General features: G+C 42.8%; 1 protein-coding gene across 1 annotated transcript in view; it reads left to right on the top strand.

Annotated features, from left to right (window-relative positions):
- The first annotated feature begins 923 nt into the window (after positions 1-923).
- LOC144753378 (protein NDNF-like) overlaps positions 924-18148 on the top strand; it is a 46424-nt gene continuing 29199 nt past the window's right edge. Inside the window, exons 1-2 of the mRNA XM_078641094.1 lie at positions 924-1152; positions 8198-8380. Coding sequence (XP_078497220.1) covers positions 8205-8380 — 176 coding nt within the window. The 5' untranslated portion in view covers positions 924-1152; positions 8198-8204. The remainder of the gene's footprint in view (positions 1153-8197; positions 8381-18148) is intronic.

Genomic DNA, 18148 nt, shown 5'->3' with positions numbered 1-18148 from the left:
TCTGACCCTTTTTTGTAAATTTTACATTGAACCTAGAAAGCGTTGGCTAACGCTAATTCTAAAAAGTTTGGGGCTACGCCAATGCCGTCCCGCTTTCCTGGTCCTACAACTTCTGGAGTCCGACCTTCTAGCTTTAAATATAGCTAGGTTTTTTTAATTTTGTATTCGTCACAGAACTAATTTATAATTGAAGATTGATACACTTTAATTCCTTGCTGTACTCTTTTTAAATGTAAATTTCTGAATGTTAATTCCATTTTGTATTTAACTTACTGTGTTTTTAACAAATAACTCATGCTCTTTTTATTGAAAAATGTATTAACTTGATATGTATATACTTTTATGGTTTTCTCCTAAGTGAAATCGAATAAAGTAAACAAATTGAAAATAAAATTGAAGATTTAGAATGTTTCTCTAGACATTCTTACCTTGTCCACACCTTCCAAGCTGCCATTTGGTTTTTTTGCACACAGAAATGGCCAGAATATGTGATTTTTTGTATTGCTTTGTTTCGTTTACTAATCTTTGCACAGCCTGAGACTGAGCTGAGGGAAACATTTTGCTCAGCTCCCAGTCCAAGTTCCCCCAGCAGGCACATAATGGGGAGGGGCATTCAAGTGATCAGCCTACTTTAATGAGATTTCGTGCAAGAATCAATTGCAGTCCTCAGGGGGTGCCGAGAGATCCGTAATGTTCTATGGAAACATTAATTCCAGCCTTTTGACTTTTATGTCCTGACCTTTTGTTGGCTATTACCGTGGGTCTTAAAGGGTTACGAGGCTGCCCGCTCCCCCTCCTCCCTTCTGTGACTCCCCCGCCGCATCCCTCTTAGCATCCCTGTCAGAGCCCAGCTCTCTATCTGGTCACTAGGGGCACTGGGTGGCCCTCACAGCCAGACGCACGGTGCAGAAACCAGTGTTTGTGTGGCTCTGGTGCAGATCGTGAGCGAGGCAGCTGCAGCCGCGAGGCTCCGAGCGCTGCGCGTGGAATATGCGCAGACCGGACTAGTGCTTTGTATCCCAAGACTCGAGATGGACAGGCGGCGCAACCTCCGGCACACGGGAGAGTGATTTCACGGTCCCTTTTCTTCGGCCATTTGACGGGAGCTGAGAGGTGAAGTTCGCGCGGGTTCTGCGCTAAGACAGAGAAAAGGTAAGAACCAAAATAGTATACACTTTTTTTTTAAACTAAATTGGAGAGCATTGAGAGAAGCAGTCTGCGGAGATGGTAGGCTTGTTACATTTTAAGAGGTAATAGTTTGCCCCCATCATGGAAAAGTGGCGCCCTCGTGGGTGGCTGGGATAAGGGTTCCGTGGGGACAGAACACCCTGTTGTGTTTAATTGAATGGCGTCTTGATAGAAATTCCCCAAAGTCGCAGGATTGTTGCAAATTATTTAGAAGCCCCTTGCACCCGCACGTCACTTTTATGACGCAAAAGTGGCGCAAGAGGCTTGTAAATAAGCCCCAGGGACCAGGGTGTTGTTGGAAGTAGTACGCAGCCTGTATGCGTGAATGCGTTTCCTCTACAACTGAGTAGCTCTCGCTCTAAAACTTCTACCTTCCTTTTACAAACAGAGCGCTGACACGAAGTGCCGGACTTTATTTGACAACACCGAGGGGATGGGAGGCAGACAGACTGCCCTTGCACCGCGAGCCATTCCAGGCGCAGCATTGTATCGATTGCACTGTTGTAATTTCATACTCACATTTACGGATTACATAATTTGAACTGGTGCCGGTTCAGTTTCCCAAAATGAACGGTTAGGTCCAGGGCTTTAAGTAGGCCGGGTCCTGCCAGGGCTTAGCAGTTCAATTCTTTTTTTTTTTTTTTAAGAATATTTTTATTGATTTTTCATCAGGTGCTGAGATGGGTCCCTATCGGGCTCTCCGTTTTTAGGTCTCGCCTGTCGATGCGCATGCGCATCGAGCAAGCGAGACTATAGGGGCTCATCGACTCTTTATCTAACTTGCAAGGAATCGTGGCGATTCCTTGCAGTGCCCGTGACTTTTAAGCTCAATGCGCATGTGCATTGAGCTTAAAAGCGCGTGCACAGCCGCCCGCATTCCTCCGACACCTTTGAAGTGAAGCTTAGCTTCACTTCAAAGGCCCGGCTTCTTCACACCCACATGCCGCTCTGCCCCGCTCCGCCCCCTCCCCTGAGTCATCCTGCCTGCCCCTTCCCGCCGTGTCGCATTTCTCCTCCCCCTCCCCTCTCTTCCCTCCGTCTTGTTTATTTTACCCGCTCTGGCCCCTCGCATTTCTCCTCCCCCCTCCCCTCTCTTCCCTCCGTCTTGTTTCGCATGTACCCCCTCCTTTATCCCAATCCCTCTCAGCAGTTTCCACCCGCCTCCCACACCGCGGACGCTTCCATCTCGCGTGCACCTACTCCCTTCTTCCATTTCCTTTTAGCAGTTTTATTTCCACCAGCTCCCCTGTCTTTACTTGCACCCGCCTCCCACACAGCGGACGCTACCATCTCGCATGCACCTACTCCCTTCTTCCATTTCATTTTAGCAGTTTTATTTCCACCAGCTGCCCTGTCTTTACTTGCACCCGCCTCCCACACAGCGGACGCTTCCACCCGCCCACTGCCCCTGCGTCCATCCAGACAGAGGCCATTTACACCCGCTGCCACCGTTTTAGCACTGTCAAAGTTTAAATATTTTAAAGTCTTAAAATTATAAAGTCTTAAAATAAACATTTATTTAAAGACGCATTTTAGACGAGAGCGTGTGAGTGTATATGTGCGTGAGCATGCCTCAGTGCCTTTAGTTGCACCCACCTCCCACACATCTGACGCTTCCACCCGCCCACTGCCCCGTTTACTTTGTGTACTCCGCCACAGAGGACATGCCCACCCACTGCCACCGTCTTAGCAATGTAAAAGTTTGCATTTATTAAAGGGCTAAAATAAATTTTTAATTAAAGTCGCATGACAGACAAGAGAGTGTTTGTATATATGTGCGGGAGCATGTGTCCATGCCTTTATTTGAACCCGCCTCCCACACAGCGTACGCTTCACATGCCCACTAACCACGTTTAGTATGTGTACTCCCACACAGAGGGCATTCCCACATGCTGCCACCGTATTAGCACTTTAAAATGTTGCATTTTTTGAAGGATTAAAATAAATGTTTCATTAAAGTCGCTTCACAGACAAGAGCGTGTGCGTGTATATGTGCGGGAGCATGCCTCCATGCATGTGTGTTTGAGTGTGAATATGTGTAGGTATGTAGGAGTGCCTGCATATGTGTGCTTGTTTATGTGTGTGTAAATTGCTAATGCCCTATATGTTTGTGCATGCTTTTTTTGTGTGTATATTTATGTGCGTGTGTAAGTTTGTATGTGCTGGTCGCTGCATGCATGTGTAGTTGCATACATCAGTGTATACGGCTGCAAGTGGATGGGTTTCCAAAGGTGTGCCTGGTCTGTGTTTGCACGTTTTTTTTTCATCTGTGCTTGCGCGTTTGTATGTCTCTGTGCATCGGTGAATTTAGAAGTTTTATTTAATTGCAATTAAGTCTCTGGGGTGGATGAAATTTTTTTTTTTTTTACTAAAACCGAGAGGTGTGACAATAACTAACGGCGCATAATGAAGAACCCAATGCAGGGAAATCTCTACAAGCTTTAAAAGTTTACACTAAATTAATACATCTAATTATTTTGCTACGTATTTTGAGACAAATATAACATCTATCCCTTCTTACATGCAAACCACCAACATTTCACTTGGTAGCGAAACAAACGTACCGAAACAAACGTACAAGATTGAAGGGATTCAACCTATAACCTGTAAAGATCGCTTTTCAGGATACAGCCTGGAATTATTTCGCACTACTCCTTTACATTTGTGTACAAGTACACAAGGGAAGCACAGTTCATTTTCATACATGCCCAATTATATTACATGTGGTTTGAAAACTCAACAGGGCTTAGTATGCTTGTTCCACAATATATAGAGCGCGTGCATTAAGGAATTCTGTTTGCGAGGTGCAAGGTAATTTTCAAAAAACAAGCGCTTTTATTACATTAAGTATTTACTGAAGGGAAAAACATTTGCGTGGTTGTGCATTTTGTTACAGAAATACCGGTTCTACACTCTGTTGGTACACATCTGTGTCGTTTTTTTTCATTTTCTCTGCTACAATTATTAATTAGCAAGTGTTACTTTGGAACCGACAACTGGCGCCACTGGGGACAAGGCAGACAGAGCCATTCTTATGGAGGTACCCCCTCCCTTCTCCCTTAGCAGCATGTGCATCCGCCTTCTCCAGCTCTTCTGCTTGAAACAGACAACAGGCGCCAGTGGGCAACAACATAGACAGAGGCATCCTGCTTGACGATGGGTTTGTCAATTACGTGTTAACACTAAACCGACCCGAGGAGCCAGGAGAGCACAAGCTCTCTCTCTACACATCGCTCTCTCTAACTCTCTCTCCACACACCTCTCTCTCTCTCTTTCTCTACACACCTCTCTCTCTCTATATGCATCTCTCTCTCTCTATATGCATATCTTTCTCTCTCTACACACCTCGCGTACTCTTACTATCTCTCTCTCTCTCTACACACCTCTCTCGCACTCTCTCTCTCTACACAACTTTTATTTAAGTATTATTATTATTATTTTAAAAAAAGCCATTGTTATTTGTAATATCAATATATCCAAGTCTGGCATTGCCTACAGGAAACAAAAATGCTAAAGATTTAAAAAAAAAAAACCATAAACAATTCTAAAAGCACAAACTCTAATGCTGCGAGACCTATTGCATTTCCAATGCTTGTTGTCCTCGCTGTGGTGAAAAAAAAAGCATCTTAACGCTGCAGTATTACTACTGCTTAAAGATTACGATGTAACTTCAAAGAGACTTGTGTCAGAACTTTCACAGTGTCATCATTTCAGAACTGAAGCATTTACAATATTATATACAACATAGCCATAGTTGTTGCTCATTTATTTTATGCAACTAATAACCATTGACAAAGCCGATAGAGTCCTGGCTTGTTGTAGGAATAATGCTACTTGTTATATTACATCTGTATGCAGTGACAGAAACAGTAACATACCAGTCAGTCCGGCGGCACACTAAGCTTTAAGCACACATTTTTAGCTTGTGTTTTTAAGCCACGCCCTTAATTACATTGTCCACGCCCCTTTGAGAGACCCCAGTTTTTTCATTCCTCTTAAAGCCCTGTTTACATCGAGCAATTTTGAGGCAATATTTCGGAGTTACACTGATTACTCTGGCGCTGGTGCTATTTTACATCAAAATGTACGACTTACATTGATTGCAATACTGCCAGTGTAACTTTTCAGCAACATTTCTGGATTAGCTCAGTGTCACTGTGGGATGCAGTTTTATACCAATGTTTGCATGATATTTTAACAGGGCGTTGCAACTGATCGTTTTTTACAGCAGTTGGTGAATATGTTCCCCATGTGATGCAGTGAAAAATGGTGGTGCAAATTGCATCAGTGCAATCAACGCAATCTGGAACTGGTGGACCCAAATTTTTCCGTTGAATTTCTGAAAATGTCCCTGTTTTAAATATTCTTTTTTGGTAAAGAGTCAAAGTAAAATGAAATACATGGTTTACATTCTTACGTTGCCCGATGTCAGGTGTGAATGCCTCACCCAGTTCTGTTTTATTTGTCGCTTGAACACCTTCATTTATAGCAGGAAAGGGACAATAGAAGACATGGCGCATTCCTGATATACCCCAACGTCTTGAGCAACACTTCTTATTCTGAGACAAGACATTTCACTTCATTAATACATACACAACATTCCTCGTGGGGCTTGACGTGATCCTGCTTTAGCCCCTGCACATCCAGCTATTTACAAAAAAAACTATGAATGTTACTCACACCTGACTTAGGGCACGAGGAAACTCTGTGCATAAATTGACTCATTCTTATATCTTGACCTGTCTAAGAAATAACATGAATATTTGCATCTATGAAACTGTAACTTCCGACTAAGGTAGACAGTGTTGCCATTTTTTACGTTTATATTACAAATGTATATTTTTACAGATATTTGTGCTGAATTGGTTATCAAGTGTGCATGGGAAAAAATGCTTTCTACAAAATCTCCACTAAATTAGTTGTTTAAAATATTCAGTGATAGTTGTTTTTCAATAGAAGATATTCATGAGGCAGGTTGCAATTTGAGACCCATTCTGAATATCTACAATCACAGGTATGGTGGCCTTCTGGGATTGCTTGAAATAAAGCAATCTTTTTTGTAACGCCTCTCATTTTCCTTAAAGGCCCTATCCATCTTGTTACGGAACACCAGGCTGTGTCAAGCAGGATGGTATGTGCTAAATTTGAAACTGGGGTACAGCTGTTAAAATGGACCAGCTGTGATTTATTCTTCAGCGAATTTGATGCATATAGATGGAAACATGTCTAATATGCTCAATATTTTAGTCATTTTCTGTTCTAGTAGCTATAAATAAAAAAAATGGAGGGAATTTGTTTTTGTTTTTTTGCTTAAAGCTAACTTTCAATACTTTATTAACTAACTTACTGCCTTTTCTGTCTTAATGGTTCATATAAGAAAATGTCAGATTGGGGAATTGATAGAACACAAGAATAAAATTAATTATAAGAATAATGATACCAAAACTAAGTAGAACAACTACAACGATAATAATAATAATACTAATAATATTAATAATATTAATATTAATAATAGTTATAGTAATAACATTATTATTATTAGAAGACAATTGCCTACTCAGAAAATTTCAAAAGAAATTTAATGTAATTTATGCCAGCGACTTGCGTACAGAGGATTATTTATAGTCACTGATGGAGATAAAAAGTGATGAACTCAGAGCATGGCAGTGTCTCAAAAAGCTTTAAAATTATAAAAGAGATAGAAGAGTTCAACAATTCAAGTGAAGAGTTCAAGACATTATTTCACAAGCTGAGTGTCAATCTGTAGAAGAGGACTACCATCGCACGGACGCCCGGTACAAAGACATGCATACATCTTGGCTAGATGTCATGGTCCATATTGAGTCTGTTTCCAAAGATCAATTTTACAGGAGGAGGTACAATGCTACATATTTTATATCAAATGTGCAGCAACATTCGGTGCACCGGAGAGGATCTGATGGTAGTTCCATCATTTCCAATGAGCAGACGAACCTCCAAATCAGGGAATGCTCACGGCAACTGATGTTTTCAGGATTCACATCTGTGCCTATTGCCACCCACCACTGCCAGGTTACCACTTTTTTAGACTGTCTGGGTCTTCAAAATCCATATCACAGAAGTAAAGAGAATGTATGGCTCTTTCACCCTTTGGTGAGTGAAATCTCAATCCTTGGGGGTCCCTCTTGCCCTCAAGACCCCGCTGTCCTAAGGCCCGGTCGGCAGGACTGCTGTTACAGGTGTATGCACTAGCCTAGCTGTCCTTGGCTGTAGTGGGGGATTAGGGCTCCTGCAAAGGTAGGGTCCCAGCCATTAACTGCCCATCTTCCTCTTTCCACCTGAGTACCCTAAATTAATCAGCAAAGTTTGTAGTTGTGCCTCCTAATATACAGATTTACATCAGTCGTAGAGGCTACTCCTCCAATATGTGTGATGGAGCAGGGGCGGCTCTAGGCTCATGGTGGCCCTGGGCAGGGAGCGTATGTAGGGGGGCCCTTGGAGGAACGCAGGCGTGGAGGCCAGTGAAGAGGGGGGTCAGGGTGTTTGGAAGTGGAACAGAGCCGGAGGCCGCCAAATCCCTGCCAGGGGCCGCCACGCAAATATGTATCCATCCTCAGAGGATAATTATATTAAGGATATATATTGGCGTGGTGGCCCTTGGGGTTTGGCGGCCCTGTGCAGGTACACAGCTTGCACATGCCTAAGGCCGCCCCTGGATGGAGCAAATGTGCGCAGGTGCACACAAAGCCACTGTGCGCCTTGAAGCATGCACCCGCAGAATAATATTCTGCTGTAATTTGGCCTCTTCATTATTTAGGACAATTTCCAAATGAAACTTTATCTATTAACACAAACTTTTATATAATACTAAAGGAGAGGCCACTAGATGAACTAGCAGACTATATTGTTCTTATTGCTGTGATTTCCCTTCTGGTTCATTCCTCGTCACACTCTGTGATTCCTTTTACAGTGAACAATACAGATGGTAGGTTACTCGAATACTCTAAGAATATCAATTTTTGTTTCATAGTTTCAAGATGACTGGGCCACGGAATTGCATACTCTTCTCTCTTCTTATGGTCCAGTGTACATGCCTGTCTAAAATAGCACCACAGACCACCTTCAAGTATAACCACTTCAACCATTATCACACCATGATTCTCCCAGACGGCAAAGAAACCACAATTCACCTGCTCAAAGATATATCAAAAAGGTAAGAGAAGTTATGTATAACAAATATATCATTTTTTTGGGTGTTGTGCTATCGACTGGGATAATACAGGCTGAATCAAACATACGTTGGTGCTCTGTGTTCTCAGAGTGGGCGAGATAGCTACAAGCATTGATGAAAACAACACACCTTAATTGAAATAGTTACATCAAAGATGTGGTTCTTCATTAAGAAATTGTTATGTGGTGCATCCCATATGCAGAAAAGAACATGGGGTAAGGCAGAAAAACAGAGAAAAAATTGTTTAGTTGATTTTTTTTCTATACATTTGGTTTTTTTTCGGAACTGGGTCATTTTTGGAGTTTAATAACTATTTTAAAACATATTCACTTTTTGTTCCGTGCAGTGTTTACTTCTCTGTGCTCCTGCTACATGTTGGGTTTGTATTCGTTTGTGTTCTAAAACCAAATTCCCTTTTTTTGTTTAATTTATAGGTTGTTGACTATCATTTGATTTTGAATTTTTACTGAATTCTAATAGTAATAACTTATTTTCGTAAAATAGTAGTTATGTCTTATTTTTGTTTGCCGTCTGGATTTATTTTCTTCTCATTAAGGAGTACACTGTCTGGGCACATAAAGACCCGAACACTGACAATGCAGTAATAATTTCAGCACCAAGAACAGAGACTATTTTTGTTCAACACAGAGATTTACAGCTCAGGGTGAAGCCACTGATCAGCTAATGCGATTATTCACTAAATGTAGCTGAGAGAACGTGGTCACAGATTAAACGAAGAGCTTCAGAAAACCATGAACTGCTCCCTATAAAAAGCAAAACGTGACATTGCTATCTTGGATAAAGCTACAAATCGGCAAGAGTTAGTAATCCTTCCCCAAGCTAGAACCAACATTTGCAATGCAATCGGTCTCGATTTTGAGCTATTGGCGTTGTAAATGACAATGCCTTTTATTTGTGTTTAAAAAACTTTGAATAATAAAAGGCATTGTCATTTACAATACCAATAGGTCAAAGTTTCTAAAATGTGAGATCTTTAGCATTGCAAATGCTTGTTGCTTACAAGCGCCCCATGCTGCGCATTCACGTTAATAGAGGCCACACCCCTTTCTTTAGACAAGCCGTGTGTGAAGAAAGGTGCATGGCCGCTACTAAAATGAAAGCATGGCATGGTACCAAAAAAAGCGTTTGCTTGTCAAGTTGAAAAACATTTTTTTTTTTGTAAAAGCGCCCTGTGAAAGCATGCATGGAATGCATGCATGGCTGAATGTGCTAAATGTTGCAGGAAAGCATGTGGTGCCTGCCGTAGGAGAAACCATTAAAGAAAATAGTGATTACAGACGTAAAATGTACCGTGTAACAACTGAAGTAAAAAGGCCAGTCCTCATGGGAGGTTACAAAAAAAGACAAAGTGGTAGTAAGGAGGGACTAACAAACCTATTAACGAATTAGAAGGCAGCTTTTACGAAGGAGAATGAGAAGAATGACACAAGCCAATGACAAATATGTTCTGTCTGGTGGACAACAATTTCTTTGTTAGTTTTTATATTTTAGAAAGGTGATTGAAATAAAGATACAAGTGAAAGATGAACACACACAAAGAAAGACAGAGTGAATATTATTCACAAAGTAAGTCACATTTTTACTCTATGTTTTTCAATTAGTTATACATAGGGTTAGATATTAGCACGACATAACTGTATGCTTAAAAGGCTGTCCGGTAATTCATAAGAAAAAAAAGGCGCATGTGGGCGTGATTATAGTGACATAGTGAGTGGAGTGACAAAGTGACACGATTTGTGTATTTAAACACAAAGGTGACAAGATACTGTACATATATTTACAATGAAAGCATAGGTAAAAAAATCCAATTTCAAATTCAAATACAATAACCCTTAGCCTAATAATTGAATTATATTGTTTTTTTGCTAGAAGGGCATCTCGAGACATGGATATACAGAAAAATCATTGACGTTTCGATCCTGATAATCAGCATAAATGGAAGAAGTCAGAAACGGGTCTTCATCAGGACAGGATGGTGTATTGGACAGCCAATTCAAGGGCTCAAAGAGGGCACATTCCTACACCATGTCTCCCCTCTCACCAGGGGAAATTGCTTTTATTCCTAAACAAGATTATGTGACTTACTTTGGGTAACTGCATCTTTCTTCAGTTGCCTATGGTCCAGTCCCTCCAATCCAGGACGGGAGGGCCCGCACTGTAGTCAACGGGCTAAACCGACAAGAGGGTAGTCAGGCCGCGACCCCTGGTATCCTATGGGGCTCAATTCAAAAGAGAATAAGCAGAGAACAATGTTTTCTCATTGTGCGGATCGAACATGACCGAAATATATAGCAAACCCAGGAGACATTGTTCCTCCTGACGTGAGTAACAAAATGTGTTCCCCCCAAGAATATTGGTCCTGACGAAAGTCATCGGCCCGGTGAGGGCGCAGGTGGGCTGAAGCATGTAGACCATTTTTTAACATATGATGTGAAGGATACATTGCACGTCCTACTTTCACATCCGCCTTGATTTGAACCTTACCCATATCTGTTTCTTTATAAAATTTCTTTTTAGGTAAGAGGCAGTTTTAAATCACTTTTTCAATGTTGGTTCCTAGTTAATCCTTCGGGCTCGCCTCCCGGCGGAGGAAAACAAGAACCAATGATGATGCTATCAACCATGAGTACGCCAATGGCAAAGCATATACCACTGGCAGAAAATGGCTGTTGAGGACCCAATAGACTTCCCATTGAGATCCCTCAAGGCCCAAGGGCCCCACTCTCTTTTTTATATTTTTGCAATATATTTGAGCATCTCATGCTGCGATGTAGAGGCACACTTATTACTTTCATTGATGAAATTATTGGACTCAGCGGACATAGCCAGAGGCAGAGTGCCTCCTTGACCCTCACTGCCAACGAGATTTTTCACACCCAGGATTAGACTGTCAGCCTGAATCACCTCTTCCCTAGGGTGGCCGGCGCTTGGCTGAAACAGTCCCCCATCTGGACGACCTCCTCAGCTATTACACAGCTGTCTCTCTGATCCATATCCGCTTTATTAGGTTGTCCCCCTTCCAGTGTTGCAAATTAGTTTTCTTCCCCCCTATCAAGCTGACTGGTTACCCGAGGTAGTCTTTAACCTAAGTTGCCAGATTTGGATTAGAGACAGAAACAGAGTCTTGCTCTCCATCTTCACGTGTCTTGCCTGAACCTGAGATCATTTCATTCTGCCCATCTCTCTGCTCAGCATTGCTCTGGGTTCCTGATGGTGAACTCACAGAGGAAGTACTTAATGTCGCATTAGATTCAGACTGATCTGACTATTCTAACTGTTTTTGATTAGCCATACTGGGGAGTGGGTGCTTTTCTGGCCTTTCCAGACAGTCTTTCTGGACCACGTTTCTGAGAGCTGTGCAGACAAGCGACATTGTAATGCCCGTCACTTTGATTTCTGGGCTGCAGAAGTACTATGGGTAGTAGTTGCTTGTTTAGAATGGAGTTGTCTCATATTAAATGCAGCTGAAGTGCAGATCAAAGCCCCTCTGAATCCCTGGGGCAGAGCCCTCTGCCACAGCTCCTGGTGGGTAACGCTCACTTACTTCAGGGCATTAGGGGTGAGCTAGTAGTTCACAGCTTTCTCCTTTCACTGGCCGCTGAGTCCTTTTAGAGCCAATTCTCCACACATGAGCCTTTCCTCGTCGCCCGTCTCACTGGCTGAGCTGTGTGTTCTCTTTCACTGCCTCTTTTTCTTGCTTTGCTTTGAGACGCAGCCATCGAAAACACCAAAAACTGCTGGGACGCTGACCTCCACACCTGTGCACCTCCACCACCAAGCAGCACATCCAAACAGCAGCAGCAGGTAAATGCGTGCATTAACTTGAGGAGGAGGGGTCATGTACATGGTGAACGCTAGCAGGCAGGCATGGGGGCTCCACTTGATGCCTCCCCCCGGACGGCCCATTATTCACACGTAAGCTCCCTTTGTGATTGGCTGTCTGGGGGAATGCACACAGCACGGCTGTTACCCGCCCAATACATGTATTCAGAGACAGACAGAAAGTACCAAATGCCTAAAGTAAGAAAATGCCAACTTACTAAAAGTAGCATTTTTAGAATTACAATTTAAAATCTAACTCCACCGTAAGTTAGGATTTTAAATTGTAATTGCAGAGACCCCATCTCTTCCCAATTGGAAATTGCACTTATAAGATGTAATGCGATAATCCCAATGTTAACCTATGAGAGAGATGGACCTTGCAGTAGTGAAAAACACATTTAAGAGTTTTTCACTACCTTGACATGTAAAACTTAAAAGTACATGTCCAACTTTTTAAATACTCTGCACCCTGTCTTTGGGGCTGTCAGGGCCTACCTTAGGGATGACTTACATGTTATAAAAAGGAAGGTTTGGGCCTGGTAAGAGGGTTAACTTGCCAGGTCGACATGGTAGTTAAAAACTGCACATACATGCTCTGCAGTGGCAGGCATGAGATACTAAGGTGGGTGGCACAGTCAGTACTGCAAGCCACCTAGTAGCATTAAATTTACAGGCCCTGCACACAGGTAGTGCACTAGGCTAGGGACTTATAAGTAAATTAAATCTCCAATTGTGGATAAGCCAATGTTACGATGTTTAGAGCAGAGAACATGTGCACTTCAGCACTGGTTAGTTGTGGTAAAGTGCCCAGAGACCTAAAGCCAGCAAAAATGAAGTTAGCAAAATAGGAGGCCAGAAGACCAAAAGTCAGGGGCAACCATGCCGTGGATGCCAGGTCTAACACATGGAAATGAAATATGTGAATTTATCCTTCCCACCACGGCATTTAGAAAGTTCCTGAAAAACATTTGACAATGCAATCTGTGATCTTCATCACCCAGTTAAAGTACACTGGCAACTTGCGGATGCTAGTAGGATTAGGCTGTAGAATACCTGAATGTGTATGCCAATAGCCCTGCTGCATTATGTGTATCTGCCTACAAAATGGCTGCAGCTCATCAATTAGGTTCAACAACATTTGCTTTCTGAACCTATATATGGCATAAATATTTTCCTAAATTGCTACAAATAGGGCCACCCTCTGTCTAAAATGTATCTCTTTTGACCTCCTCTTTTGCTGTGTGCCATGGATGTATATCCTCTTTGCGATAGCATAAAATGCCACCATTATGAAAGCTTGCATTGCATTTTGGATGACCCTTCCTACTTCATCTTGATGATAAATTTTACATGCAATTACAAGTTTTTGTGACTATTCACAATTTGAGAATGATTAGTGCATATGGATTGCAAATCACAGTTTAAGGAATAACATTTTTTAATTGCAAATTAAGGATTAATTAAATGCTCAGTATGCTGAGCTATTTCCGCAAAACAATGTTCTCGGACCCTTTGTACATCGCACATGTCTAATTTTCCGGTCACAAACAATGTCCAACCACTTTCCGCCACTCCCCATTCTGCCTTGGGAACCATGTTAGGGTATTATAGAGATAAGGCCTTTTGGAATCTAAAGAAGGCAATAAGAAAGAGTGAGCTTTCTTTGGAAAGAATTAGCTTTTCTTTATTTGACAAAGATTGCAGGGCTGCCAAGAGAATAATAGAATAGACAACAAGTTACAAGCCAGTTGTAGGAGGAACATGGGTGCAATTTCAGCTATTAGAGTGAAAATTAAAGGCATGGTAAAAACAGAGATAGAAATGTAGAGTGTAGGATAAGCTGAATGAAGTGCGGGTCAGATCAAATTCAAATCCTTTAGAAAATAATTACTTGTGACTACAGTAATCAGTCTGGTGGGCCTTTTATTGTACTTAGTTCTTTGTATTTTAATCAATCTCCTAATTGCTCCAGCTTCCTTTAGCACCCATAGCAACCAGAGATGTTATAGATAAAAATCCCTGTTCTGTTAATATGTAAAAACAAGCATTTGCAATGCAATAGGGCTCGCATTACTGATAGTTTGCGATATTAGCATTGCAAATAATAATGCAACACCAATCGCTCATGCTTACAATAAAATGAGACCTAGTGCATTGCAAATGCTTGCATAGTGAGGCAGGAACTAGCACTGCATGTCTCTGGGCAGAACCGCAATCTGGTCCTAGAGGGCCCTAGTGAGCAAGGCACCGGCACTGCATGTCTAGGTGCTGTACCGCAAGCTGCTCTTAGAGGTCCCTAGAGAGCAAGGCACCATCCCTGCATGTCACGGTGCAGTACCGTAAACTTCTCCTAGAGGTCCCTAGGGAGCAAGGCACCAGCACTGCATGTCTAGGTGCAGTACCGCAAACTGCTCCAAGAGGTCCCTAGTGAGCAAGGCACCAGCACTGCATGTCTAGGTGCAGTACAGCAAGCTGCTCCTAGAGGTCCCTAGTGAGTAAGGCACCAGCACTGCATGTTTTGGTGCACTACCACAAGCTGCTACCAGAGGTCCCTAGTGAGCAAAGCACCAGCACTGCATGTCTAGGTGCAGTACAGCAAGCTACTCCTAGAGGTCCCTAGTGAGCAAGGCACCAGCACTGCATGTTTTGGTGCACTACCACAAGCTGCTCCTAGAGGTCCCTAGTGAGCAAGGCACCAGCACTGCATGTCTTGGTGCAGTACCGCAAGCTACTCCTAGAGGTCCCTAGTGAGCAAGGCACCAGCACTGCATGTTTAGGTGCAGTACCGCAAACTGCTCCTAGAGGTCCCTAGTGAGCAAGGCACAGCACTGCGTACCTCTTTTGGTCACATATCTTACTGCACCCTGCAGAAGATATGGTAAATCCACCCTACCCTTAATACATTGCATGCAAGTACATTCAAATAGTTATGTTGTACTCTGTGTGGAGCTGATGAAGGGAAATTTATAGACGGTCTTACATAAATGTGAGATGTTCTAGTGAGCAAAGTAACCACTGCCAGCCTATGTAAGGACCAATTGTGTGTCTTGCCTGAAGCATTTTAAGAAAATAGTGCCTTGAGGCTGTAATTAAAACCTAGGGAGTAACAACCCATGTAACATGGGGTGTTCTCATGGGAGGGTACAAGAAGAGACAAGACGGTACCAAGGAGGGACTCTACTAAGCCGATTGACCAATAAAAAGCCACCATTTACAAAGGATAGGAGCTAATTACAAAGATGGGCAGAAAGCGGGCAGTGCTTTATGCACATATCCTGAATACAGCATGTCTCAAAGAGACAGAGCAAGCTGCCTAGGTGAGACCTAAAAAAGGGGGGTAAGATGACAGGGACTAATACATTGATTTATTTACAAGTAATCTTTCAATATTGGCTCCATTTGTTTCTCAAAAATGTAATATGCAGGAACTGAAGAACTCTTTGATAAGAAAAGCCCTGAATTAATTTAAGTCTCCAATAAAGAGCTGAAATCTGAGCACCGCAGCTACAGGCGTGTATCTGTAGTAGATGTTGTTACCAAAGTTTTCTTCTAGGTGGTTTTATTATACTTCTTTGATTTAAAGTATTTTATCATACCTTCAGGCAAGCTTGTTATTATGTCAAGTTATGGGACATCCCAGAAGCTCCTTGATTTTTCATTTTTAGATCTGAAATCAGCTTTAGGTGAGGTAAATACAAGCAAAATATTTAGTGCACATCTTACAAGATGGTTTCAATGGAGACCTGATTTAACTTGTAAAATCTTTGTATTCAGGGACTTAAGCATCAGTTAACTGGGATGTTAAAGGAGAAGCTAGACGGCCATTCAAGATGCAAGTGGGGTGAGGCAGAACTGGATTTTTTGTCCTTACTCTAGATAAAAGACTATATTCTGTTTCCCCTAATCTAGTACTAATAATTATAAATCAGGAGACCAAATTCCCAGAACAAACACTGGCCTATGCCTCTAAATGGTGATGTGTTTAGTTGTTAGCAGACAATAGAAAAACGTGTGCATATCTTTCTCCATGAACATTTACTACTCAAGATGTCTAACAGTCTCTCTCTATCAATAGGCCAAAGTTGTTGGGTCAAATCAGAAGAACTGACCTCAACATCATAGAAAGTAACACTTTTAGGTCAGTATTATCTCTCCATGGCTCTACCCCATTATTGTCTGACATGTAAAACTGGGGCAACCTGTATCTAGCAATGCCATCTTGAGACCTCGTTTATACTGTCTCTATTCATAGAGTATCTTCTGAGTCATGAAAAATCATTGTTAGTCTATTAGAGATTAAGAAAACCTTTCTAGTTTTAGGTTTAGGAAAAGATAAACCTGTTTCTTTCATTACTTTACCCTACAGTAGACACTCTAAAGTTTTGATGTTGTTTGTGCAATACATCTCCCAGCACCAAAAGCCTTTTTTATGGTGTACGTTTGTGCTCCAACAATAGATAGATAGACAGATAGATAGTTAGAAAGATAGATAGATATATAGATAGATAGATAGATAGATAGATAGATAGATAGATAGATAGATAGATAGATAGATAGATAGATAGATAGATAGATAGATAGATAGATAGATAGATAGATGGATAGATAGATAGACATGCCCCCCACGTCATGAAGCGCCAGCAGGCGCTTTAAGCAGCACAAGGCTTTTGCAACACAGGAGCCCATCACCGCCACACCGGGGGAGCAGAATTCCAGCCCCCAGTCAGCCTTGCGGCAGCCTTACGACAGACATGCCGCCCATGTAATCGTACGCCATGAGGCACTTTAAAGCAGCACCAGTCTCCCGCAGCGCAGGAGCCCATCACCGCCTCACTGGGGGAACAGAACTTCAACCCCCAGTCTGCCTTGTGGCACACACACCACCCACGTCATCGCGCGTCAGGAGGCGCTTTAAGCAGGACCGGGCACCCGCAGCGAGAGACATGTGCAGACACCCTCTGGCCATTCCCAGGTGAAGCAGTACAAAAGGGGGTGGTGATGGACGGAGGATCTGAACCAATCTAACACTTACACCCAGTCAAAAGATCTGGGTTTAATCCATCACCGTTCTTTAGCCCACTCTGCCACCCCAGTTCAGACATGGCCATATGCAAATCAGTCTGACCCTGTGCCTCATGGGAACAGTCCAGCCCGAACAGCCAAGCCATGCCTTTCCTGGACCGGAATCAAGCTTCATAGGAACGGTTTCTGGCATTTCAGCCATCTTCAGCCAGGCTTGCTTGAATCCAGTGGCAAAGTGAGCAAGGGACTAACGTCTGAGCATACCCTGCCAACTTATGGCGAACAAAGCGGTACAAAAGGGGGGTGGTGATGGACGGAGCATCTGAACCAATCAAACACTCACACCCAGTCAACAGATCTGGGTTTAATCCATCACCGTTCTTTAGCCCACTCTGCCACCCCAGTTCAGACATGGCCATATGCAAATCAGTCTGGCCCTGTGCCTCATGGCAACAGTCCAGCCCCAACTGCCAAGCCATGCCTTCCCTGGACCGGAATCAAGCTTCCTAGGTCTGGTTTCTGTCATTTCAGCCGTCTTCAGCCAGGCTTGCTTGAATCCAGCCGCATAGTGAGCAAGGGACTCACGTCTGAGCATACCCTGCCAACTTATGGCGAACAAAGCAGTACAAAAGGGGGGTGGTGATGGACGGAGCATCTGAACCAATCAAACACTCACACCCAGTCAACAGATCTGGGTTTAATCCATCACCGTTCTTTAGCCCACTCTGCCACCCCAGTTCAGACATGGTAATATGCAAATCAGTCTGACCCTGTGCTCATGGGAACAGTCCAGCCCGAACTGCCAAGCTATGCCTTACCTGGACCGGAATCAAGCTTCCTAGGACCGGTTTCTGGCATTTCAGCCGTCTTCAGCCAGGCTTGCTT

Source organism: Lissotriton helveticus, chromosome 5_1 (assembly GCF_964261635.1).
Source record: "Lissotriton helveticus chromosome 5_1, aLisHel1.1, whole genome shotgun sequence".
NCBI lineage: Eukaryota > Metazoa > Chordata > Amphibia > Caudata > Salamandridae > Lissotriton > Lissotriton helveticus.
This window is presented reverse-complemented; position numbering and strand designations above follow the sequence as displayed.